Source organism: Eschrichtius robustus, chromosome 7, assembly GCF_028021215.1.
Source record: "Eschrichtius robustus isolate mEscRob2 chromosome 7, mEscRob2.pri, whole genome shotgun sequence".
Classification (NCBI taxonomy): domain Eukaryota; kingdom Metazoa; phylum Chordata; class Mammalia; order Artiodactyla; family Eschrichtiidae; genus Eschrichtius; species Eschrichtius robustus.
In genome coordinates, this window is record NC_090830.1 from 73,284,443 (window position 1) to 73,311,693 (window position 27,251).

The 27,251-nt window shown below is 37.5% G+C and overlaps 1 protein-coding gene across 1 annotated transcript in view; it reads right to left on the reverse strand.

Moving 5' to 3' along the window:
• Positions 1-23,373, reverse strand: part of CTNNA3 (catenin alpha 3) — a 1,637,417-nt gene extending 1,614,044 nt beyond the window's left edge. Inside the window, exon 1 of the mRNA XM_068548855.1 lies at positions 23,273-23,373. Coding sequence (XP_068404956.1) covers positions 23,273-23,371 — 99 coding nt within the window. The 5' untranslated portion in view covers positions 23,372-23,373. The remainder of the gene's footprint in view (positions 1-23,272) is intronic.
• Between the last annotated feature and the right edge of the window lie 3,878 nt (positions 23,374-27,251).

The window sequence follows — 27,251 nt, forward strand, 5'->3', positions numbered from 1 at the left end:
ATCATGCATTATGTAAAGATGATAATAAGTCTGATTTATTACATGGGTTTTCACATATTCCAAAAGACAAATATCTCACTATTATCAATCTAATTTATATATCAAGAGTTAAAAGATACTTGCCCAGATTAAGATAAATTATAGCACCTTGTTTAAAACCTTTGTCTAAAACGAACAATAAGTATCATTGTCTAAAATGTTCCTTCAGAATTTAAGTGCCACAATTCATGACGCCTCCCACTGAACATTCCTCTCTTATTGTTTAGATCCTCCAAGCGCCAAATGTTTTCCATAGAATAGCCTGAGCTTTGAAATTAAAATGAGCATTCCAGAAATGCTTCGTTCCTTATAATAAATGCCAGAGAAGTAAGAAATGTGAAAAGAACATTGTATAAGAACATTGTGCTTCCATCAAAAAAAAATGCAATTGCAACTTGTTCAAGTTTAACCTTTCTTTTTAAATACCCCAACATACGATAGTTATTTAATATTGATTAAACTAAAGTCATGATGCTTTCAATGATTCATTTTATTTCAGAAAGTAAATATGGCTTGGTAAGCCTGTAGGGAAAAAAAAGAAAGCTAAAACTTTTTTTTACCCCAAATCACCTATGGGGATCTAACCGACTCCCATAGGTGACTGTGACTCCTGAAAGTAGATGATTCTCACCAAGGGTTGGAGGGTGCATATGTTATTTGAAAAAGTCTCCCATCTCTTCAAGGAATACCAGCAAACAGTAACATTAGCCCTAAAGTTATTTTGTAAAGTAATTCATATTTCTTTTTTCAATACAAAATCAGTTATATTTTTACAAGGAACACAAAAACTTTAGTTGGAATTTACAGCAAAGATTATTCTAATGTAGGCTCCAAGCCCACATCTTGCTAGCCTTTCTTTTATCACTGTGCACAACTGATCCCTTTCCCTCTTTATCAGACCTTAGGGGGTCCCTCTAATATGGATAATCTTTGACTTCAGGTGTGCATCTCTTTTTTTTTTTTTTTTAATTAATGGACTTTACTTTTTTTTTTTTTAAGTATTTGTTTTATTTATTTATTTATGGCTGTGTTGGGTCTTCGTTTCTGCGCCAGGGCTTTCTCCAGTTGCGGCAAGCGGGGGCCACTCTTCATCGCGGTGCGCGGGCCTCTCACTATCGCGGCCTCTCCTGTTGCGGAGCACAGGCTCCAGACGCGCAGGCTCAGTAATTGTGGCTTACGGGCCCAGCCGCTCCGCGGCACGTGGTATCCTCCCAGGCCAGGGCTCGAACCCATGTCCCCTGCATTGGCAGGCAGACTCTCAACCACTGCACCACCAGGGAAGCCCAGGTATGCAACTCTTAAAGAACTTGGGTTTATTCACTTTTCTTCAGTCTATAAATCTGTATTAGGCTTCATCATAGATACAGAATGAGCTCCCCACTGAAGTAGTCTTAAATTAGAGACTCTGAGTAATATAAAAAGAAGAAATTCCCTACTTTATTCATTCTGCACATGTATAATTCCATAAAACCAGGTGTATTTTAATGGTATGTAATATTTATATATTGAAATTTAGAGTACCAAAAAATAAAAGGGTTTTCTAATCTTTCCTAATTCAAGTGTGCTTCCCTAGTTGCTCCAAACATACTGAAAATTAAGTTGTCCAAAAGACCCTTCTTCAAGTCATTGATAATTTCAACTGTTCCTTATTTCCTACAAAAGCAACTTTCACTGTGTTAACAAAAGTACTGGGAAAGACTGAGGTGTTGAGAACCCAGAAAATACTTATCCTTCGATTAACATTCAGCACTCCCCCAAAACCAAATACAATCTTCTTTTATTTCCTTTTAAGCCAATAAACATTTATTGAGCACATATTATGTTCAAAACAATACCCTAGCCATTTAGAAAATAAAGATAAGGAAGCTTCAGTATGGTGATATGAAGGGTACACAACTAGCTACAATATAAAAGGCAGAATAACTGCTTAAACTTGTAAGTAAAGAGAAAGTGCTGAAGAGATGATAAACATTCACAATGATTAAGTAGTGCTTCCAAAAAGAGCCTTTAAAGACAGATGGTTTTCTGGCATGAGAGATAGAGGGGAAGGCGAGCCAGGTGAAGGGGACCATGTACAAAGGGGAAGAGATGGAAACTATTTTTGTCTGAGAGTAGCAGATAGCCAAGTTTGGCAGACTACGGGGTAAAAATAGGAAATTGAGTCACAAATAAGGGTAGGAAGTAGGTGGTAGCTTAAATACAAAAAGTCTTGAAAGTCAAGGAAAGAGTTAATATTCAATTGAATAGGCAATAGACACTTCACACAGTATACCCAAAGTGGAAACCTTCTTCCACAAACCTGCCTTTCTTCCATCTGTTTCTTACCTCAGGCACTGACACCTCTAGCCTAAGGCAGAAACCCAGAGGTCATCTGGGCTACTCCCTCTCTCTCATCCTCCTCTCCAGGTTCTTTACATTGTCTCTTTAAAAGCTTTGTTGCTGAGGGACCTTCAAGATGGCGGAGGAATAAGACGTGGAGATCACCTTCCTCCCCACAAATACATCCACATGTGGAACAACTCCTACAGAACACCTACTGAACACTGGCAGAAGACCTCAGACTTCCCAAAAGGCAGGGAACAGATGCCCTCAGGCACCCTACATGCAGAGGCAGGGCTAAATCCAAAGCTGAACCACAGGAGCTGTGCGAACAAAGAAGAGAAAGGGAAATTTCTCCCACCAGCCTCAGAAGCAGCGGATTAAATCTCCACAATCAATTTGATGTAGCTTGCATCTGTGGAATACCTGAATAGACAAGGAATCATCCCAAAATTGAGGTGGTGGACTCTGGGAGCAACTGTAGACTTGGGGTTTGCTTTCTGCATCTAATTTGTTCTTGGTTTTATGTTTATCTTAGTTTAGTATTTAGAGCTTATTATCATTGGTAGATTTGTTTATTGATTTGGTTGCCCTCTTCCTTTTTTTTTAATATAAATTTTTTTTCCCTTTTTCTCTTTTTGTGAGTGTCTATGTGTATGCTTCTTTCTCTGATTTTGTCTGTATAGCTTTGCTTTTACCATTTGTCCTGGGTTCTGTCCGTTTTTTGTTTTTTGGGGGTTTTTTTTGTATACTTTTTAGCACTTGTTATCATTGGTGGATTTGTTCATCGGTTTGGTTGCTCTCTTCTTTCGTTCTTTCTTTTTTTTATGACTTTAATTTTTTTATTTTTAATAATTTTTTTTATTTTAATAACTTTGCTTTATATTATTATTTTTTTCTTTCTTTCTTTTTTTCTTCCCTTTTCTTCTGAGCCATGTGGTTGACAGGGTCTTAGTGCTCCAGCCTGGTGTCAGGCCTGAGCCTCTGAGGTGGGAGAGCCAAGTTAAGGACATTGGTCGAGCAGAGACCTCTCGGCCCCACATAACATCAAACAGCGAAAGCTCTCCCAGAGATCTCCATCTCAACGCTAAGACCCAGCTCCACTAAACGACCAGCAAGCTACAGTGCTGGACACCCTATGCGAAACAACTAGCAACAAAGGAACACAACCCCACCCATTAGCAGAGAGGCTGCCTAAAATCATAATAAGGTCACAGACACCCCAAAACACGACACTGGACGTGGTGCTGCCCACCAGAAAGACAAGATCCAGCTTCATCCACCAGAACACAAGAACCACTCCCCTCCACCAGGAAGCATACACAACTCACTGAACAAACCTTACCCACTGGGGGCAGACACCAAAAACAACGGGAACTACAAACATGCAGCCTGCAAAAAGGAGACCCCAAACACAGTAAGTTAAACAAAATGAGAAGACATAGAAATACACAGTAGATGAAGGAGCAAGGTAAAAACCCACCAGACCAAACAATTGAAGAGGAAATACGCAGTCTACTTAAAAAAGAATTCAGAGTAACGATAGTAAACAGGATACAAAATCTAGGAAATCAAATGGAGAAAATACAAGAAACGTTTAACAAGGACCAAAAAGAACTAAAGAGCAAACAAACAATGATGAACAACACAATAAATGAAACTAAAAATTCTGTAGAAGGAATCAATAGCAGAATAACTGAGGCAGAACAGATAAGTGACCTGGAAGATACAATAATGGAAATAACTACCACAGAGAAGAATAAAGAGAAAAGAAAGAAAAGAATTGAGGACAGTCTCAGAGACCTCTGGAACAACATTAAACGCACCAACATTCGAATTATAGGGGTCCCAGAAGAAGAACAGGAAAAAAAAGGGGACTGGGAAAATATTTGAAGAGATTATAGTTGAAAACTTCCCTAATATGGGAAAGGAAACAGTCAATCAAGTCTAGGAAGCACAGAGAGTCCCATACAGGATAAATCCAAGGAGAAACACGCTAAGACACATACTAATCAAACTATTAAAAATGACATACAAAGAAAAAATACTAAAAGCAGCAAAGGAAAAGCAACAAATTACATACAAGGGAATCCCCATATGGTTAACAGCTGATCTTTCAGCAGAAACTCTGCAAGACAGAAGGGAGTGGCAGGACATATTTAGAGTGATGAAGGAGAAAAACCTACAACCAAGATTACTCTACCCAGCAAGGATCTCATTCAGATTTGATGGAGAAATTAAAACCTTTACAGACAAGCAAAAGCTAAGAGAATTCAGCACCCCCAAACCAGCTTTACAACAAATGCTAAAGGAACTTCTCTAGGCAGGAAACACAAGAGAAGGAAAAGACCTACAATAACAAACCCAAAACAATTAAGAAAATGGTAATAGGAACATACATATCAATAATTACCTTAAATGTAAATGGATTAAATGCTCCAACCAAAAGACATAGACTGGCTGAATGGATACAAAAACAAGACCCATATATATGCTGTCTACAAGAGACCCACTTCAGACTTAGGGACACATACAGACTGAAAGTGAGGGGATGGAAAAAGATATTCCATGCAAATGGAAATCAAAAGAAAGCTGGAGTAGCAATTCTCATATCAGACAAAATAGACTTTAAAATAAAGACTATTACAAGAGACAAAGACACTACATAATGATCAAGGGGTCAATCCAAGAAGAAGATATAACAATTGTAAATATTTATGCACCAAACATAGGAGCACCTCAATACACAAGGCAAATGCTAACAGCCATAGAAGGGGAAATCAACAGCAACAAAATCATAGTAGGGGACTTTAACACCTCACTTTCACCAATGGACAGATCATCCAAAATGAAAATAAATAAGGAAACACAAGCTTTAAATGATACATTAAACAAGATGGACTTAATTGATATTTATAGGATAATCCATCCAAAAACAACAGAATACACTTTCTTCTCAAGTGCTCATGGAACATTCTCCAGGGTAGATCATATCTTGGGTCACAAATCAAGCCTTGGTAAATTTAAGAAAATTGAAATCGTATCAAGTATCTTTTCCGACTACAATGTTATGAGACCAGATATCAATTACAGGAAAAAATCTGTAAAAAATACAAACACATGGAGGCTAAACAATACACTACTAAATAACCAAGAGATCACTGAAGAAATCAAAGCGGAAATCAAAAAGTACCTAGAAGCAAATGACAATGAAAACATGACAACCCAAAACCTATGGGACGCAGCAAAAGCAGTTCTAAGAGGGAAGTTTATAGCAATACAATCCTACCTCAAGACACCAGAACATCTCAAAAAAACAACCTAACCTTACACCTACAGCAATTGGAGAAAGAAGAACAAAAAACCCCGAAGTTAACAGATGGAAAGAAATCATAAAGATCAGATCAGAAATAAATGAAAAAGAAATGAAGACAACAATAGCAAAGATCAATAGAACTAAAAGCTGGTTCTTTGAGAAGATAAAAAAAATTGATAAACCATTAGCTGGACTCATCAAGAAAAAAAGGGAGAAGACTCAAATCAGTAGAATTAGAAATGAAAAAGGAGAAGTAACGACTGACCTTGAAGAAATACAAAGGATCATGAGAGATTACTACAAGCAACTATATGCCAATAAAATGGACAACTTGGAAGAAATGGACAAATTCTTAGAAAAGCACAACCTTCCAAGACTGAACCAGGAAAAAACAGAAAATATAAACACACCAACCACAAGCACTGAAATTGAAACTGTGATTAAAAATCTTCCAACAAACAAAAGCCCAGGACCAGATGGCTTCACAGGCGAATTCTATCAAACATTTCGAGAAGAGCTAACACCTATCCTTCTCAAACTCTTCCAAAATATAGCAGGGAGGGAGGATCACTCCCAAACTCATTCTATGAGACCACCATCACCCTGATACCAAAACCAGACAAAGATGTCACAAAGAAAGAAAACTATAGGACAATATCACTGATGAACATAGATGCAAAAATCCTCAACAAAATACTAGCAAACAGAATCCAACAGCACATTAAAAGGATCATACACCATGATCAAGGGGGGTTTATCCAAGGAATGCAAGGATTCCTCAATATACACAAATCAATCAATGTGATACACCATATTAACAAATTGAAGGAGAAAAACCATATGATCATCTCAATAGATGCAGAGAAAGCTTTCAACAAAATTCAACACCCATTTATGATAAAACCCTCCAGAAGGTAGGCATAGAGGGAACTTTCCTCAACATAATAAAGGCCATATATGACAAACCCACAGCAAATATTGTCCTCAATGGTGAAAAACTGAAACCATTTCCACTAAGATCAGGAACAAGACAAGGTTGCCCACTCTCACCACTATTATTCAACATAGTTTTGGAAGTTTTAGTCACAGCAATCAGAGAAGAAAAAGAAATAAAAGGAATCCAAATAGGAAAAGAAGAAGTAAAACTGTCACTGTTTGCAGATGACATGATACTATAAATAGAGAATCCTAAAGATGCTACCAGAAAACTACTAGAGCTAATCAACGAATTTGGTAAAGTTGCAGAATACAAAATTAATGCACAGAAATCTCTAGCATTCCTATACACTAATGATGAAAAATCTGAAAGTGAAATTAAGAAAACACTCCCATTTACCACTGCAACAAAAATAATAAAATATCTAGGAATAAATCTACCTAAGGAGACAAATGACCTGTATGCAGAAAAGTATAAGACACTGATGAAAGAAATTAAAGATGACACAAATACATGGAGAGATATACCATGTTCTTGGATTGGAAGAATCAACATTGTGAAAATGACTCTACTACCCAAAGCAATCTACAGATTCAATGCAATCCCTATCAAACTACCAAGGGCATTTTTCACAGAACTAGAACAAAAAATTTCACAATTTGTATGGAAACACAAAAGACCCCGAATAGCCAAAGCAATCTTGAGAAAGAAAAATGAAGCTGGAGGAATCAGGCTCCCTGACCTCAGACTATACTACAAAGCCACAGTAATCAAGACAGTATGGTACTGGCACAAAAACAGAAATATAGATCAATGGAACAGGATAGAAAGACCAGAGATAAACCCATGCACATATGGTCACCTTATCTTTGACAAAGGAGGCAAGAATATACAGTGGAGAAAAGGCAGCCTCTTCAATAAGTGTTGCTGGGAAAACTGGACAGCTACATGGAAAAGTACGAAATTAGAACATTCCCTAACACCATACACAAAAATAAACTCAAAATGGATTAAAGACCTAAATTTAAGGCCAGACACTATCAAACTCTTAGAGGAAAACATAGGCAGAACACTCTTTGACATCAATCACAGCAAGATCCTTTTTGACCCACCTCCTAGAGAAATGGAAATAAGAACAAAAATAAACAAATGGGACCTAATGAAACTGAAAAGCTTTTGCACAGCAAAGGAAACCATAAACAAGACCAAAAGACAACCCTCAGAATGGGAGAAAATATTTGCAAATGAAGCCACTGACAAAGGATTAATCTCCAAAATTTATAAGCAGCTCATGCAGCTCAATATCACAAAACGAAGAATGCAATCCAAAAATGGGCAGAAGACCTAGAGATTTCTCCAGAGAAGATATACAGATTGCCAACAAACACATGAAAGAATGCTCAACATCATTAATCATTAGAGAAATGCAAATCAAAACTACAATGAGATATCATCTCACACCGGTCAGAATGGCCATCATCAAAAAATCTAGAAACAAAAAATGCTGGAGAGGGTGTGGAGAAAAGGGAACCCTCTTGCACTGTTGGTGGGAATGTAAATTGATACAGCCACTATGGAGAAGAGTATGGCGGTTCCTTAAAAAACTACAAATAGAACTACCATACGACCCAGCAATCCCACTACTGGGCATATACCCTGAGAAAACCATAATTCAAAAAGAGTCATGTACCAAAATGTTCATTGCAGCTCTATTTACAATAGCCAGGACACGGAAGCAACTTAAGTGTCCATTGACAGATGAATGGATAAAGAAGATGTGGTATATATATACAATGGAATATTACTCGCCATAAAAAGTAACAAAATTGAGTGATTTGTAGTGAGGTGGATGGACCTAGAGTCTGTCATACAGAGTGAAGTAAGTCAGAAGGAGAAAACAAATAGTATGCTAACACATGTATGGAATCTAAGGAAAAAAAAATGGTCATGAAGAACCTAGGGGAAGATGGGAATAAAGACACAGACCTACTAGAGAATGGACTTGAGGATATGGGGAGGGGGAAGGGTAAGCTGTGACAAAGTGAGAGAGTGGCATGGACATATATACACTACCAAACATAAAATAGATAGTAGTGGGAAGCAGCCACATAGCACAGGGAGATCAGCTCGGTGCTTTGTGACCACCTAGAGGGGTGGGATAGGGAGGGTGGGAGGGAGGGAGACGCAAGAGGGAAGAGATATGGGGACATACGTGTATGTATAACTGATTCACTTTGTTATAAAGCAGAAACTAACACACCATTGTAAAGCAATTATACTCCAATTAAGATGTTAAAAAAAAAAAGAAAGAAAGAAATGCAGTATCTTGCAAGTCAGGGTTGAGAATGCAAATTGTTTCCTAAAAGAAAACACTCAAAGGAAAATCACTAACCACATTTGTTAAGCCTTAACTTGCAGAACACTCAGTACTATAATAATATATATATGCATATATATATATATATATTATATATATATATATATATATATATATATATACAATATATATGTATACACAGTTGACCCTTAAACAACATGGGTTTGAACTGCAATCAACTTATACATGGATTTGTTTAAATAGTAAATACTACAGTACTACACCATCCGAGGCTGGTTGAATCTGCAGCTGAGGAACTGTGGATACTGAGGAACCATGGATGCAGAGAACCAACTGTAAGTTATGTGCAGATTTTTAATTCTGCAGAGAGTCTGTGCCCCTAACCCCCACATTGTTCAAGGGTCAACGGTATATCCAAACTCAGCTATAACCAAGTTAAGCAGCTTTCCCAGAGATAAAAAATTATGCCTAGATTATAACAAACTGTGTCCTGGTTCCAAACGCCCTAAAGGAGAAGCACTAGCCCTTGAAAAATCTCATTTCTCAGGCCATGCTTCCTAGTGTCCCAAAGCCATTTCTGGGTGGAACAGAATCACCTGGCATGAGACTAGCCACAGGCTTGGAGAGGGAAGGGAGTCGGGGTGGCTAGACCTAAGTCGAAGTATGGGAGAGGCAGATCTTCTTCAGAAGAAATGCACTGGTCACACAAGACAATCACTCTTGAGAATCCCCTTCAAGGACTCAGTTGCAGAGCAATGATATGAGTATCAGTTTGGAAACTCCTGGTGACTTCACCACTTAAGCACCACTCAGCACGTAGCTAGAGATATAGGGCAGTGGTTTTCAACTCTGGCTACCCAAGGTTGCAGTTTAAAAGTTGAGATTTACAGTCTCCTACACCAGCTTCTCAAACTTTAAAGTGATACAAATCACCTGGGATCTTATTACACCATAGATTTTGATTCAATGGATCTGGGGCAGGGTTCTGCATTTTTAGGAGTTCCCACAGGAGCCTGATGGTGGCAGTCCATGGACAAAACTTTGGTGGCAGCAAGGTCCTACTCTACTGACTGTCAATAGAATCACCTGGGAGGCTTTCAAAAATACTGTTAATGGTGTCCTACTCCAGAGATTCTGATTTGATTGGCCTTAGCTGTAGCCTAGGGGGTATCAGGATGTTTATAACTTCCTCAAGTGATGCCCTTTTGCAGCTAAGGTTGAGAAGCACTGGTACAGGTAATTGTAAGTGTAAACTTCTTCATGTGATGTAACACCACATAGTAATTTCAGACTTGTGCATTATGAATCTCCTTCCTCATTTCCACTTCCTCCACCTCAAGCTGAGACCACCAAGACAAAGCATGCCATGGGTACTCAAAATCCTAGTGTCCCCCATAAACTAATTCATACGTGGATCCATAATGCTATCTAGTGGTAGGTTGCTGGATAAAAGACAGCTGCAGAAAGTAGCTCCAAGACCTCTCAGCTGCAGTAGTTTTCCTAGAGCTGCTACTAATAGCCCTGCTCGGACCCAGAAGAACCAACTGAGCATATTACAAACAGAGCTGATGAAGGAGGTTACCCACCACCCCCTGGGGAATTCCTTGTAAATTTATTCAAGATGGACACCACCAAACCCCATTAAAAAGACAAAGAAGGGGCACCATTCTGGGGCAAGCCTTGCTCCAAGAGGCAGAACCATGATCACCACTGGCTGATATACTTGCCAGCACAGCAGTTCTCATATTGTAATCATCTGGGAGCTTTTAAAATTACTGCCTGGTCCTACTCCCAAAGATCCTCATTTAATTGGTTTCCTGTGTAGCTTGGGCACTGGGATTTTTAAAAGCTCCCCCAGGTGAATTTAATGTGCAGCCAGGGTTAAAAACCATTGGGCAAACAGGATCTCAACAGTAAGAGGAATTTTCTGAGTTGCCTAGTTAGCACTCTTCCCCCAAATGAGGCTTCTGTGTCTCTCACAGGGCTTAGCCATAAACCACAATTTATCTCACAAGGCCTCTCAACTGCGTGTGGGAAAGTGTCCATTTCTTACCCCTCCTTAACCAGTGTAAGTACAGAGTATCTCCAAGAGAAAATGGTCAGTCTGGAGCAGGGATCTGCAAATTAAGTACCAAGAGCCAAATCTTGCCACTTGCCTGTTTCTGTGATTAAAGTTCTATTGGAAACCAGCCACATCCATATGTTTATATATTGTCTATGGCTTCTTTCAAACTACAACAGCAAAGTATTGGGTTGGCCAAAAGGTTCGTTCGGTTTTTTCCCATAAGATGGCTCTAGTAGCACTTAGTTGTCTTTAACTTCATTCAAAACAATTTTGTTAGATTGTGTGTGACAGCTGTCATATCAGCATGAATTTAAAAAAAGACTTATCAAAATTGGTGAATTATTGTGTAGCCATTTTAATACTGAAGATAGAAGAAAAAAGGCAACATTTTCAGCATGTTATGCTTTATTATTTCAGGAAAGGTAAAAACGCAACTGTAACGCAAAAAAAAGATTTATGCAGCGTATGGAGAAGGTGCTGTGAATGATCAAACATGTCAAAAGTGGTTTGCGAAGTTTTGTGATGGAGATTTTTCGCTGGAAGATGCTCCATGGTCGGGTAGACCAGTTGACAGTGATCAAATCGAGACATTAATTGAGAACAATCAACGTTATACCACGTGGGAGATAGCCAAATATCAAAATATCAAAATATCCAAAACAAGCGTTGAAAATCATTTGCACCAGCTTGATTATGTTCATTGCTTTGATGTTTGGGTTCCACATAAGTTAAGCAAAAAAAAAACCTTCTTGGCCGTATTTCCTTACGTGATTCTCTACAAACGTAATGAAAACATTCCATTTTTAAAACAAATTGTGATGGATGATGAAAAGTGGATACTGTACAATAATGTGGAATGGCAGAGATCATGAGTCAAGCGAAATGAACCACCACCAACCACACCAAAGGCCGGTCTTCATCTAAAGAAGGTGATGTTGTATATACGGTGGGATTGGAAAGGAGTCCTCTATTATGAGCTCCTTCTGGAAAACCAAACAATTAATTCCAACAAGTACTGCTCCCAATTAGACCAACTGAAAGTAGCACTCCACAAAAAGCGTCCGGAATTAGTCAACAGAAAACACATAATCTTCCATCAGGATAACGCAAGACTGCATGTTTCTTTGATGGCCACACAAAAACTCTCACAGCTTGGCTGCGAAGTCCTGATTCATCCACCGTATTCACCAGACATTGCACCTTTGGATTTCCATTTATTTCGGTCTTTACAAAATTCTCTTAATGGAAAAAATTTCAATTCCCTGCAAGACTATAAAAGGCACCTGGAACAGTTCTTTGCTCAAAAAGATAAGTTTTGGGAAGATGGAATTATGAAGTTGCCTAAAAAATGGCATAAGGTAGTGGAACAAAAAGGTGAATATGTTGTTCAGTAAAGTTCTCGGTGAATGTGAAAAATGTGTCTTTTTACTTAAAAACCGAAGGCACTTTTTGGCCAGCCCAATAGTTACAACAGAGATCCTATGGCTGTTGTTGTGCTGACACCACAGGCCTGCAAGCCTTGTAGTTGCCCAGCCTCGAGGCTAAAGAAAGAGCCCATAGACAGTGACAGAGACATCAATGGTTTATTGGTCAGAGGGATCTTACACAGAGTCCTGGAGCGACACCCCCACCATTTACAGCAGACAGTGGGCAGGACATGGCAGCAGTCTTCACTACTAAGGGGAGAAGGAGGCTACAATTTATAGGGGGGAACTGATGTCAGGTGGGATTCTCAGTTAACAAGGACTAATTAAGGCCTATAATTAAGAGGATTGGATAGTCACGTGAGTGAAGCAGGGACTGGTTGAACAGGGGGATCTACAGAGAGCAAGAGAACAGCCATCTTGAATGGCCTAACCATACAGCTGTCATAGCTGAAACTATTTACTATCTGGACCCGGACACAGAAGAAGTTTGCCAACCCCTGGTCTAGAGTCATGGAGTTGTCAAGCTGCAGCAGTATCTCCTGGGACAAGCTGAGTGTTCTAAAATAGACCACGGGATTCTGTGAAGGGTAGAATCAACCACAGGCAGTGAAAATGTCCACATATGGGGGGATATGGACTCTTCTATCCTTTCAGCCAGCTGAACCACAATTGCTCCCATCAATCTAGCATTTTCCACTAAAATGGCAAGTGGATCTGGGCTTATCAGTCTATACCACCAGCTGCCTGCAGAATCAGTTAATAAATGAAAGATCTTATTCCACAGCTAACCTAGAAGTGGATATCTGTGGGATCAATCTGAATCTGTGGAGGAAAAGGTTGAAAAAAACAGTATTCATAGAAGTGAAGTGGATCAGAGGTGAACAGAGAACCCAGAACAACAGGGCAACAACATTGGAGTAAGTAAAAAAAAAATCAGAGTCTGATAGAATAAAAGGCCTAGGAAGCAAGCTGAGAAGAGGTGAAGCATGTTCCAAGACTGACATCTGCCCACAGCTAAGTTCAAAGCTACCACGTTCTGGTGGTGGGGGCATCCCTTGTATGTTCACCATACACACTCCCATGGGACTAGTGCTATTTTAATCAAATAGCGACCAGATTTTCTTATCTTTATTTTAATTTAAGAAGTGGCTTCCTTTTTCTCAACTATTTGTTTCTCAAGGAACACTATAGCTTAACAACTTTCCCATGGGAGCAGTTTTCTAGCAGTAAAGGAATGCAGAAATTGAAGAATTCACTTTATTAGAGTCAACTATACTGAATCACCTTAACCTGTAAAACATTAGAGAGGCAGAATTAAGTTTATTTCTTCATCCTACTGTAAAAATAACATCTTTATACTTATTAAGCCTTGGACATATAAGTATTTAAAAGACATTTACTTTACTAACTTTCAAGGTTACTTGTTAAGATTATAGTCAAAACTCCAATATTTGATTATAATCTACAAGAACACTATATGTGTGAAGACTTGTCTTTGAGATTTTCTTGGAAGCTTCAAGATTAATTCTGACATAAATTCTATTGATAGAAAAAACAGCAAGGATGAAAAAAAGAAGCTTGGAGATAAAACCAAAGAAATATAAGTAAATGGCATCATGCTTATTCAAAATGACCTATAAAAATGACAGAAATCAACCACAAACAAATGAAACTTGAATTATTTTCTGAAAGAAACAAAGGAAATTATATTCTAGGAGGCTAAGAAGCCAAAGCAGGTCCTCTCCCTGCTACCTGGAAGTCGATCAGATCTCTCTGTAGAAATGAACCCTTTGGGCATCAAGTCATCTATTTTTTTTTCCCTTGGCTAAAAGAGAGGAGAAAGAAATTATGCTGAGAGTGCAGTATGGCAGAGAGGTTCTGCATAGGAGTCAAGGAGAAAAGAAGAACATGGTGCTGAGAGGAGTAAGGATTAACAGTTTCCATCCAGACACTTGGACAAGGAGAGGAAGGAGATTAGGGGAAAAGCCAAAAGGGGTTGTTCTCATAAGGAACTTTATGTGATTCTAGGTACATGCTTCATTGGGACCCATATGACAGAGTGAAGCACAGTTAGGAAGAGAGGTAATCTCCCCTCTTATGAAGGAGCCCAGTTCTGCTACCTTGAGGATTCAAAGCTTTAGAGGCATTGGGACCTTGGCATGTCCATTTCTAGTCTTAAAATGGGTATTATTGGCAGTTACCTTCCACACATCAACAAGATGCAACCAGGCAAAATGGAAAAACATGGTGGATAGACTGCTTTGGGGGCATTGGTGAGTCAAACCTCAGAGACTCCAAAAATTGGAGATGAAGAGAAGAGCAGCAGAGAAGCTTTGAAGGAAAATCTCTATTCTAGCTTAAGTAAGTGAGGGCAATTATAAGAACCCTGGCTTCCTGCTACTAACAGAACTTCCTTTGAACTTTCAGCCACTGAGGAGATAGGAGGCCAGGGAATCAGATGACATAAGGAAGACAAGCATCGGGCCTACACAGCCCATGCTCAAGGGAACTGGAAACTGTGAGGCCCCACAGAGGCTAGAGTATTATTCTGAGACTAGTTTGTGGTCTGGAAATTGGAAAGCTCCATTAAAACCATGGTAACTAGGTAATCTTACTGTCCCTCAACAGCAGGAGTTTGTGGATCTAAACTTGAAAACTGCTCCGAAGGAACTTTCCTCCATGTCCCTAATTCTTTCTGTGTGTCTTTCAGCTTTGTACATGATATAACTGTTTAACGGTAGGTAACTGAATAACTCTCCCCAAAGTCAGTTCCCCAAAGAGAGGATGGCAATTGGACCAATTCACCAACATCCCCAGAGGCAGAGCTCTCATGACAGATTGCCTCACAGGCTTCTTGCCAACCTATAACTGTCAATAAGACAGTTGCCCATCCTGATAAAGTCAGCTGTGATCAGGGTGGAAAGGTGACTAGTCATTAGATGCAGAGTTAACAAAAAAGGAACCCTTAAAAAGGAGACAATGGAAAGATAATAGTTTTTAGGGCTGTTCACAAATATTCCCATTCTCCTGGGCACAGGGCAAGATCACACATCTAGCTAGCATCCCCACTGACCACATAACTTTCTCTGACAAAAGCAATGTGAGTGGAAGTGACATATGTCATATCCAGGTGGACATTTTAGGAGCCCTTGCAAGATTCATAATGTTCTCTTTCGCTGTTGTAACCATAGTGGAAATAAATATTGAGATGGAATCTACATTAGCCTGGGTCCCTGAGTGCCTGTATTAAAGCAGAGACCCCCAGCCAACTCACATTAAAAATGTAGCTTGACAATCCCACTACTGGGCATATACCCTGAGAAAACCGTAATTCAAAAAGAGACAAGTACCACAATGTTCATTGCAGCATTATTTACAATAGCCAGGACATGGAAGCAACCTAAGTGTCCATCGACAGATGAATGGTTAAAGATGTGGCACATATATACAATGGAATATTACTCAGCCATAAAAGAAATGAAAGTGAGTTATTTGTAGTGAGGTGGATGGATCTAGAGTCTGTCATACAGAGTGAAGTAAGTCAGAAAGAGAAAAACAAATACTGTATGCTAACACATATATATGGAATCTAAAAAACAAAAAAAAATGGTTTTGACAAACCTAGGGGCAGGATAGGAATAAAGCTGCAGACGTAGAGAATGGACTTGAGGACACAGGGAGGGGGAAGGGTAAGCCGGGACGAACTGAGAAAGTAGCACTGACATATATACACTACCAACTGTAAAACAGATAGCTAGTGGGAAGCAGCTGCATCGCACAGGGAGATCAGCTCGGTGCCCTGTGTCCACCTAGAGGGGTGGGATAGGGAGGGTGGGAGGGAGATGCAAGAGGGAGGGGATATGGGGATATATATATATACATATAGCTGATTTAATTTGCTATACAGCAGAAACTAACACACCATTGTAAAGCAATTATACTCCAATAAAGATGTTAAAAAATAAAATAAAATGAAGGGGAGGCAGCCCTTAAGAAATGGGGGGGAAAAATGTAGCTTGAGCAGGAAACGAACTTTTGTTAAGCCTCAGAGATTTGGGAGTTGTCTTATCACAGCATAGCCTAGCTTATGCTGACTGATAAAAAGTTGAGCAGATATTCTTCAACTTGACCCAATGAGTATTATAGAGTATATAAAAACCATCCCTAAGGGACTCCCAGAAATAGATGTGAAACACTATTGAAGTGGAAACCTTGAAAAGGCTAGGAGGTCCTATAAGAGTTAGAGGTGGGAACCAGAGGAATAATGTTTATTACTATTGATCTAACTCTATATTCACCACTTGAAAACATGGGATATATTTACATCAGAAAATATATTTGAACCTTTGCCCCCAAAAAGATCTTCTATCTCACAGGAGATAACATTATAAGGAGCTTGTTATTGCTCTTATCTTAAAGTATTTTAAATTAATCCTTCTAGCTCACAATCGACATGAATCTGACACATAGCAAATTGTATTTTGTGACAAATAAGATTATAGACAGTTCCATTATGTAATGACTGTAGCATGATTTAGCAGTTTGTATCTCCTTCAGAGAGCATACAACATAGAGATGTAAATTCTCTTCATCGCAATTCTGCATAAATAGACTTTCTGCACTGCATTGCCAAACTTGGATCTTGAAAGTGATAAAGTACAGATGCCTACAGTTGCAATCATAAAAATGTAATTGCTGAGAAAAAAATTATTTCTGATCCATTGGAGGAATTTATTACAGAAGGATGCAACTGTGTAAGTTATCACACACAGAAAATGAAAGTGAATGACTGAAATATATCCCAGGCTGAACATCCCTGCAAAATGACCTAGTGATTTACCTATCTCCAAGAGAAAAAAAAATAGATTAAAGATAAATCAGGTTTGGTGGGGAAGACTCTGGTAACTATAAAAAGAGCAGAATAAAGATTTATGAATAAATGAATTTAGAAGTCAGAGTGACATAATAGTATCTATGACCAATTACTCCAAAAATTAAAACATAATTTTCACTTTGAGTTATATACAGAGATGGTAAGTAATTTCTGTGGAACCTTGAAAGCAAAGAATATAACATGAAGATAAATAATGATGAAAGGTGAAAATTTTTTAATGGGGTTACTAAACTGATAATATTATCTGGTGGCATTATGAACTAAAAATCATTAACTTCTTTTGGAATGTTTCCCACTATAATCGAAGACTATATGACATGCTTAAAATAAACCATGTAACTATTTCAAATTAAACACTCTCTGAAAAAAAGGAATATGATATTCAGTATGATGCTATTCTAGGGAAAAAACATTTAATATAATTTAATGGAATTTTTTACTTGTATTAATAGGTAATACATGATCAAAGTGACAGATACAAGAAGGTTATGCATCAAATCCAAAAATGTTAGTTATTTTAAAGTAATAACTTTGAAATGTACTGTTTTTTATAAGGAGAAACCCATTATAATGAAAATCAAGAGTGTATGCAAATAATTTTGTTGTACAAAAATTCTCCTTTATGAGATAGTTCCTGAACATAGTAAATATTCTATAAATTATTAACATTTTTAATTTCATTTTACTTGAGTATTACTAAGATCTAGAAACTTTTCTTCTGAGATATTGGTGAAGTAGTATACCAAACTTCCTTGAAGATAAAATTAGCAATTCCACTTTCATGTAACTGAGAACTATCTGGCATACAATAAGTACTAATTTCCCTTCCCCTGACTCATTTACTTGCAGATCATGAAAAGTCTGAATCCAGGCATCACATTAAAAGCCCTCTAAAATTAGCATAATCACACTTTTCAAAAGAGTTAAATTTCTTCCAATCAAGGTTATTTTCACCCTTCAGGTAATTTTCACCCTTCTAATTTTCTAGGTGGATTCAATAAATGTTTATAGATTAAATAGTTTTTAAACATGCCAGAAAAATACACATATATTGTGAACAGCATACTCTTTAATGTGAATTTACTGAGAAAACTCTCTATTGACCGCTATATCAAGGTACTTGAATAAAGCAAAACATCTATTGATTTCATCTAGAATATAAAAAGTAGTTTCTCCATAATGATACTTTCTCTGTTCCTAAGAAATATGTCAGCAGCCTTTGTGATTAACAAATCTTAAGTCCAGCTCTAACGTTCCATAGTTATAGTACAAATAGGGTTATGCAGTGGCATTAATGTACTTGCCTTTACCAGCCGTCTCCAAAATGAAGGTCATTTCCCCACTCCACCCCCATTAATTGCACTGGAACAAAATCGGAAATAAATTGTGAGAACTCGTTTAATAACGTCTCCAAACTCTTCCAAAAAATTGCAGAGGAAGGAAAACTCCCAAACTCATTCTATGAGGCCACCATCACCCTGATACCAAAACCAGACAAAGATACTACAAAAAAAGAAAATTACAGACCAATCTCACTGATGAATATAGGTGCAAAAATCCTCAACAAAATACTAGCATACAGAATCCAACAACACATTAAAAGGATCATACACCATAATCAAGTGGGATTTATCCCAGAGATGCAAGGATTCTTCAATATATGCAAATCAATCAATGTGATACACCATATTAACAGATTAAAGAATAAAAACCATATGATCATTTCAATAGATGCAGAAAAAGCTTTTGACAAAATTCAACACCCATTTATCATAAAAACTCTCCAGAAAGTGGGCATAGAGGGAACCTACTTCAACATAATAAAGACTGTATACGACAAACCCACAGCAAACATCATTCTCAATGGTGAAAAACTGAAAGCATTTCCTCTAGGTCAGGAACAAGGCAAGGATGTCCACTCTCACCACTGTTATTCAACATAGTTCTGGAAGTCCTAGCCACAGCAATCAGAGAAGAAAAAGAAATAAAAGGAATACAAATTGGAAAAGAAGAAATAAAACCGTCACTGTTTGCAGATGACATGATACTATACACAGAGAATCCTAAAGATGCCAGCAGAAAACTACTAGAGCTAATCAATGAATTTGGTAAAGTTGCAGGATACAAAATTAATGCACAGAAATCTCTCGCATTCCTATACACTAATGATGAAAAATCTGAAAGAGAAATTAAGGAAACACTGCCGTTTACCATTGCAACAAAAAGAATAAAATACCTAGAAATAAACCTACCTAGGGAGACAAAAGACCTGTATGCAGAAAACTATAAGACACTGATGAAAGAAATTAAAGATGATACCAACAGATGGACAGATATACCATGTTCTTGGATTGGAAGAATCAATATTGTGAAAATGACTATACTACCCAAAGCAATGTAAAGATTCAATGCAATCCCTATCAAATTACCAATGGCATTTTTTACAGAACTAGAACAAAAAATCTTAAAATTTGTATGGAGACACAAAAGACCCCGAATAGCCAAAGCAGTCTTGAGGGAAAAAAACATCGCTGGAGGAATCAGACTCCCTGACTTCAGACTATACTACAAAGCTACAGTAATCAAGACAATATGGTACTGGCACAAAACCAGAAATATACATCAATGGAACAGGATAGAAAGCCCAGAGATAAACCCATACACATATGGTCACCTTATTTTTGATAAAGGAGGCAAGAATATACAATGGAAGACAGCCTCTTCAATAAGTGGTGCTGGGAAAATGGACAGCTACATGTAAAAGAATGAAATTAGAACACTCCCTAACACCATACACAAAAATAAACTCAAAATGGATTAAGGACCTACATGTAAGGCCAGACACTATAAAACTCTTAGAGGAAAACATATGGAGAACACTCCATGATATAAATCACAGCAAGATCTTTTTTGACCCACCTCCTAGAGAAATGGAAATAAAAACACAAATAAACAAATGGGACCTAATGAAACTTAAAAGCTTTTGCACAGCAAAGGAAAGCATAAACAAGACAAAAAGACAACCCTCAGAATGGGAGAAAATATTTGCAAATGAAACAACTGACAAAGGATTAACCTCCAAAATTTACAAGCAGCTCATGCAGCTGAATATCACAAAAACAAACAACCCAATCCAAAAATGGGCAGAAGACCTAAATAGAGACTTCTCCAAAGAAGATATACAGATTGCTAACAAACACATGAAAGAATGCTCAACCAAGTGCAAATCAAAACTACAATGAGGTATCACCTCACACCAGTTAGAATGGGCATCATCAGGAAATCTACAAACAACAAATGCTGGAGAGGGTGTGGAGAAAAGGGAACCCTCTTGCACTGTTGGTGAGAATGTAAATTGATACAGCCACTATGGAGAACAATATGGAGGTTCCTTAAAGAACTAAAAATAGAATTACCATATGACCCAGCAATCCCACTACTGGGCATATACCCAGAGAAAACCATAATTCAAAAAGAGTCATGTACCACAATGTTCACTGAAGCACTATTTACAAAGCCAGGACATGGAAGCAACCTAAATGCCCATCGACAGATGAATGGATAAAGAAGATGTGGTACATATATACAATGGAATATTACTCAGCCATAAAAAGGAACGAAATTGGGTCATTTGTAGAGACGTGGATGCATCTAGAGACTGTCATACAGAGTGAAGTAAGTCAGAAAGAGAAAAACGAATACCATATATTAACGCATATATGTGGAACCTAGAAAATGGTACAGATGAACCGGTTTGCAGAGCAGAAATTGAGACATGGAAGTAGAGAAAAAAACGCATGGACACCAAGGGGGGTAGCAGCAAGGGGTGGGGGGTTGTGATGTGATGAATTGGGAGATTGGGATTGACATGTATACACTGATGTGTATAAAATGGATGAGTAATAAGAAAAAAATTTTTAATTAAAACAAACAAACAAACAAAAAAAACCTTCTCCAAAAAACTTGGTAATATATATGAAAAAGCATAAAAATTCTCTTATCTTGGCCACTTACTTTTACATTTAGTAACTAATTCTAAGGAAAGAATTTGAACAGATGACAAAAATTTATGTACAAAGATGTTCAGAAGAGCATTATTTATAATGGTAAAAAACAGAAACAACCTAAATGTCCAAAAACAAGAGGCTACTTTAAAAAACTATGGTGCAGGGCTTCCCTGGTGGCTCAGTGGTTAAGAATCCACCTGCCAATGCAGGGACATGGGTTCAAGCCCTGGTCCAGGAAGATCCCACATGCCGCGGAGCAACTAAGCCCGTGCACCACAACTACTGAGCCTGCGCTCTAGAGCCTGCAAGCACAACTGCTGAGCCCGCATGCCACAACTACTGAAGCCCACGCTCCTAGAGCCTGTGCTCCGCAACAAGAGAAGCCACCACAATGAGAAGCCCCCACTCGCCGCAACTAGAGAAAGCCCCACGCGCAGCAACGGAGACCCAATGCAGCCAGAACCAATAAATAAATAAAATAAAATAATAAAATAAATAAATTTTAAAAAAAAACTATGGTGCAGCCATATAAAGGATAATTAAACAGCAGTTTTGTTAAATCATGCTTACAAAGAATGAGGAAATTATTAAAATATCATTTTAAATAGAAGAGTGAGATAAAAGCTACATATACAGTACCATCTCCACCTTGTATATATATATGCTTTATATATTTAAGATATATCTACATTCTATAATATTATAAAGTACTAAGAAGATAACAAAAATCACCCATAATTTTACTGTACTGGAAGTACATGCATCACAATATTAATGTTTACCTCTTACTGTTAAAATTGTATTTTTTTATTTTCTGGTTTTTCGTTGGGTTTTTGTTTTGTTTTGCTTTTCCAATTTTTTTAGTGAACTCTATTAGAAAAACAATGAACATGTTTGTTTGTTTCTTTTTAACATGAGACCATTCTGTGGGTGGCTAAGACAGGGACTTCAATGGAGTCTCAGAATCATCTAGTATCAATTTCATACCAGATATTAGTGCCTTTTAGATGCCAAAGTTCATGACTAAGCTATCATCAGTGAGGCACTTGTTTTGAATTGTCTTTCCAGTAAGAGATATCGACTGTGCTAAGTAAAAATGTGTACAAAGCCTATTCTCAGAGCTACTCCCCTCCCCACCATCCACCTCACAAAGAAGACAAGCAGATTTTTAAATTATCAGAGGTAAGATCACTGTTGATTCTCACTTAAGAAACCCTGAGTACTTCAAGGCCTTAGAAAAAGAGACAATTTGTCTTAGGACGTATGATGTAAGGTAGGCCTAAAGGGGGGTTTCCTCGCAAATTTTGGGTTAAAAACAAGAAATTTAAATCTATACTATAGTATAAGTTTCTTCAAGCTCTGCTTTAAGAAAAGCCTATGAATAAAATCTGGGCTTACATAATAAATAAGTCGGAGAATCATTATGCATATTATCAAGGAATTATTTACTTTATGAAAGACTTTATCACAGAATGCCTTAAATATCTGCTTTTCTCATACATTTTGGTATTTCAAAAATAATTTCCTATTTGACAAATGAGCCACCATGTGCTTTGGGGCAAGTCACTGAAATTCTCTAGGCTGTTTCCTCATCTATGTAACAAGGATGGTTTTAACCATGCTGCCTGCCTCACTCAGTTTTCATGACTATCAAACAAGAAAATTTACATAAAGGTACTCTGAAAATCGCATATGCATATTATTACTTCTGTTGCTTTTAAAAGAGAATCTGGGGAGGAACTTTCAGAATTTTATCATTATTATTACTAAATACATAATTTTGTACACTTTAAAAACATTTTGAAGGACAATTTGAGATAATAATTCATTCTACAAAAATCAAATCTTTCCTTGGTTCATTATCTATTTTTCCTATGTTTTTTAGTTCTTTTGCAGTTACTACACGTTGTAATTTCCATGGTATTAATACCTGGATTATGAGAGGCTCCAGCAGCTTCTCTACAGTGAATGTCTGGACCTGCAGATCCTGAGGATTGACATTCAGTGTGATTGGTATTTCAGCTGACATGACTGCCTGTGCACAAAAACAAAAAGACACTTATTAATAAAGAAAAATACTTTCAAAAGGAAAGCACTAATGAAAATCATAGTGTACGTGAGATTAGTATTCAAGCACCTCCTCCTGCTATCAGTTGTAGCCCTCAGAGGACCAGGGTGCCAAGTCCACCGACAGAGAAACAAGATACTCCCCAACTGTTCTCTGAGGTCATGCTTCTGGGCTTAGGTCCTCTGACAAATTAATCTACGCTAGTATGTTCATGACTGAAATAATAACCAGCCAAGGTGACTTTGCATTTGATCAGGAGTCTTAAGTGAAAAAGAATGGCTGAGTTGGTGAGACATATCTTACAGCAAGCAAGTGCTTTGACTTCCATGAAATCATAGCACTGAGACAGCCGGAGACCATACTTTGCCTATTGTTAATGACAACTCAGATGAGGAATCAGGTAGGAATTTGGAAGACAGGTGCTATGTCTCTATTTGTCTGGGGAATTGTTTGAGGGTTTTGATTTGGAGAAGAAAGTTCGGGGCAATTTACTTTCCTGTACAGAAAAAAAACTAATATAAATTGGCATAGTTATCATAAACTGACAAATCTGAGAAGGCATTGATATTTGGGCAAGACAAAATAAGAAAAAAATTGCAAGCCATCCTTTAAGACATGAACATTAATCTTAAAAGTCGATGCAGTGAGATTTTTGCATAAGAATACATATATATATCAAATGACCATATGTGGAATTTCATAACATATTCAAAGTAACACATCCGCCATGAAGACTATTACCCAAATCACTAAGCCCACAATTTGTATTAACTTGTTCAAAGTCAATAATCACCCAGCAAGTATTTACTGAAGGTTCACAGAGATAAACAGTAAGAAACACATCTATCCTATATATAACTTAGCCTATTAAAAATAAACTTAGAGTCTTAGAGTCTACAGGAATGTGTGTTATTATCAATGCACAAATCCTGCCATTTAACTGTTACCTATATTCTTTCAAAGTTTCCTATATTTGCAGGCTAAGAGAACATAAGAATCTGCCCCTAGAAAATATCTTGATATTCCCTATGATACTCATGGAAACTAAAACAAAAAAAGAATTATAATGTATTACTTTTACTTTAGTTTCTCTATTTATTATTTTAGATATAAGGGCAGATAATTGTTTTGTTTTTAGTTGACTGGTTGATTCTATGAATGGACTATGGATGGATAGATGAATGAGTGAAAGAATGAATGAATAAATGAGGACACATTTTCATGGTGTCTCTTTTATCCAGAATGAGTCCTTTTAAGACTCCTCTCACTCTCAGTGATTCTAGGAAAGAAGATTGTTCTTTTTCCTATACCTATGCCTCCAACCCCTAAGGGAAATCAGAATCTCAGTGTAGGGCCCATGTTCCCTCCCAACTTCTTCCCCTGAGAGTCTACCCCCATTCTCCTCCTACCCTTTCTCAACTCCCACTGGTCTAGTTCCATAAAATCAGCATCTCTTTGCTCTTCAACCTCTCCCACTCACTGGACCCTTCCCCTGGATCCATAAATGTGTTACTGTATATAACCAAAGATAATCATGACGTCTTTGTGTACATGTAAGTGAAAAGGTCAGTGCTTCACCAAGGCCTTTCCACACCATATATCTGATATATGTGCAGAGAGAGATGGACAAACAAAACCACCCTATAACAAAACATCTGCCTTATTGGCTCTTATCTTGATGTAATCTAATTCTTAGATTAGTAATAACAATTTTTTTAAATAGAGGCAAATATTATAGAACCTAGAAGTCTTACTGCTCTCCAAATATTGGGCTGGCCAAGAGGTTCGTTCGGTTTTTTCCATAAGATGGCTCTAGTAGCACTTAGTTGTCTTTAACTTCATTCAAAACAATTTTGTTAGATTGTATGTGACAGCTGTCATATCAGCATGCATTTAAAAAAAGACATCAAAATTGGTGAATTTTTGTGTACCCATTTTAATATTGAAGATGGAAGAAAAAAGGCAACATTTTCAGCATACTATGCTTTATTTCAAGAAAGGTAATAAAAACAACCGAAATGCAAAAAAAAAGATTTGTGCAGCATATGGAGAAGGTGCTGTGAATGATCAAACATGTCAAAAGTGGTTTGCGAGGTTCCGTACTGGAGATTTCTTGCTGTACGATGCTCCACGGCCGGGCAGACCAGTTGAAGTTGACAGCGATGAAACAGGGACATTAACTGAGAACAATCAATGTTATACCATGTCGGAGATAGCCGACATACTCAAAATATCCAAATCAAGTGTTGAAAATCATTTGCACCATCTTGGTTATGTTCATTGCTTTGATGTTTGGGTTCCACATAAGTTAAGCAAAAAAAACCTTCCTGACCATTTTTCCTCATGCAATTCTCTACTTAAACGTAATGAAAATGTTCCATTTTTGAAACAAATCGTGACCAGTAATGAAAAAGTGGATACTGTACAATAATGTGGAATGGAAGTGATCGTGGGGCAAGCGAAATGAACCACCACCAACCACACCAAAGGCCGGTCTTCATCCAAAGAAGGTCATGTTGTGTATGTGGTGGGATTGGAAGGGAGTCTTCTATTATGAGCTCCTTCTGGAAAACCAAACGATTAATTCCAACAAGTACTGCTCCCAAGTAGACCAACAGAAAACAGCACTTGATGAAAAGCATCCAGAATTAGTCAACAGAAAGCTCATAATCTTCCATCAGGATAACGCAGGACTGCATGTTTCTTTGACGACAAGGCAAAAACTGTTACAGCTTGGCTGGGAAGTTCTGATTCATCTGCTGTATTCAGCAGACATTGCACCTTCAGATTTCCATTTATTTCGGTCTTTACAAAATTCTCTTAATGGAAAAAATTTCAATTCCCTGGAAGACTATAAAAGGCACCTGGAACAGTTCTTTGCTCAAAAAGATTAAAACTTTTGGGAAGAAGGAATTATGAAGTTGCCTAAAAAATGGCAGAAGGTAGTAGAACAAAAGGGTGAATACGTTGTTCAATAAAGTTCTTGGTGAAAATGAAAAACGTGTTTTTATTTTTACTTAAAACCCAAAGGTACTTTTTGGCCAACCCAATATATGCCACATGGCTACACTCCATGATTCTCTTACTGCAAAAATGGATATGTGAAGTATTCTTGAGAATAATAGGAATCTGCCAAAGACTGTCCCCAGTGACTTACCATAGAAATTTGTACATAGTCAAAATAGTGAATTTCAAATATGCTTATAATCAAATATACTCATAATATTTATAATTCTTTCATGTGTCTTCAGCAAAGTTTGATATTAAAAACAAAGATAATTATGCTGAAAGTTTCAAAGGAACAATTATGACAAATCTAATAATTTAAAGCATTTAAATACAACTGTATACTCCAAAATTGACTATACTATTAAAAACACTAATACATACTAATCACTTTGTGTATAGTATCAAAACATTTTCTAGTCAACTCAGGAAATTGATTTGGAGATCAAGGTAATAATAGGCAGAAAACTATAGAATTTTGCAAATGAAGTCAAAGCAAGGTCAAAGTCCCACAAATTGTTAGACCTCTTGTAGCAATAACACAATGTGAATCCAAAACAAAAATTCTACTAGGGTGTGGATATTATACCCCAAGGCGTTTGCATTTTATAATCCACAAAATTTTAAGAGTTAGAAAGTACCTCCCAAACAAATCAAGGACACCTCCTACAGCGTCCTTCATTTCAACAATGTACTGGGCTTGGATGAATAGAAATGAGATGCTCACTATACCATTAGATGCCAGTGATTACTTTTATGAAGTTCTTCCTTATGTTGAGTTGAAACCTGCCACTTTTCAACTTCTATCCAATAGAGACAGTTTCGTAAAGTAGGA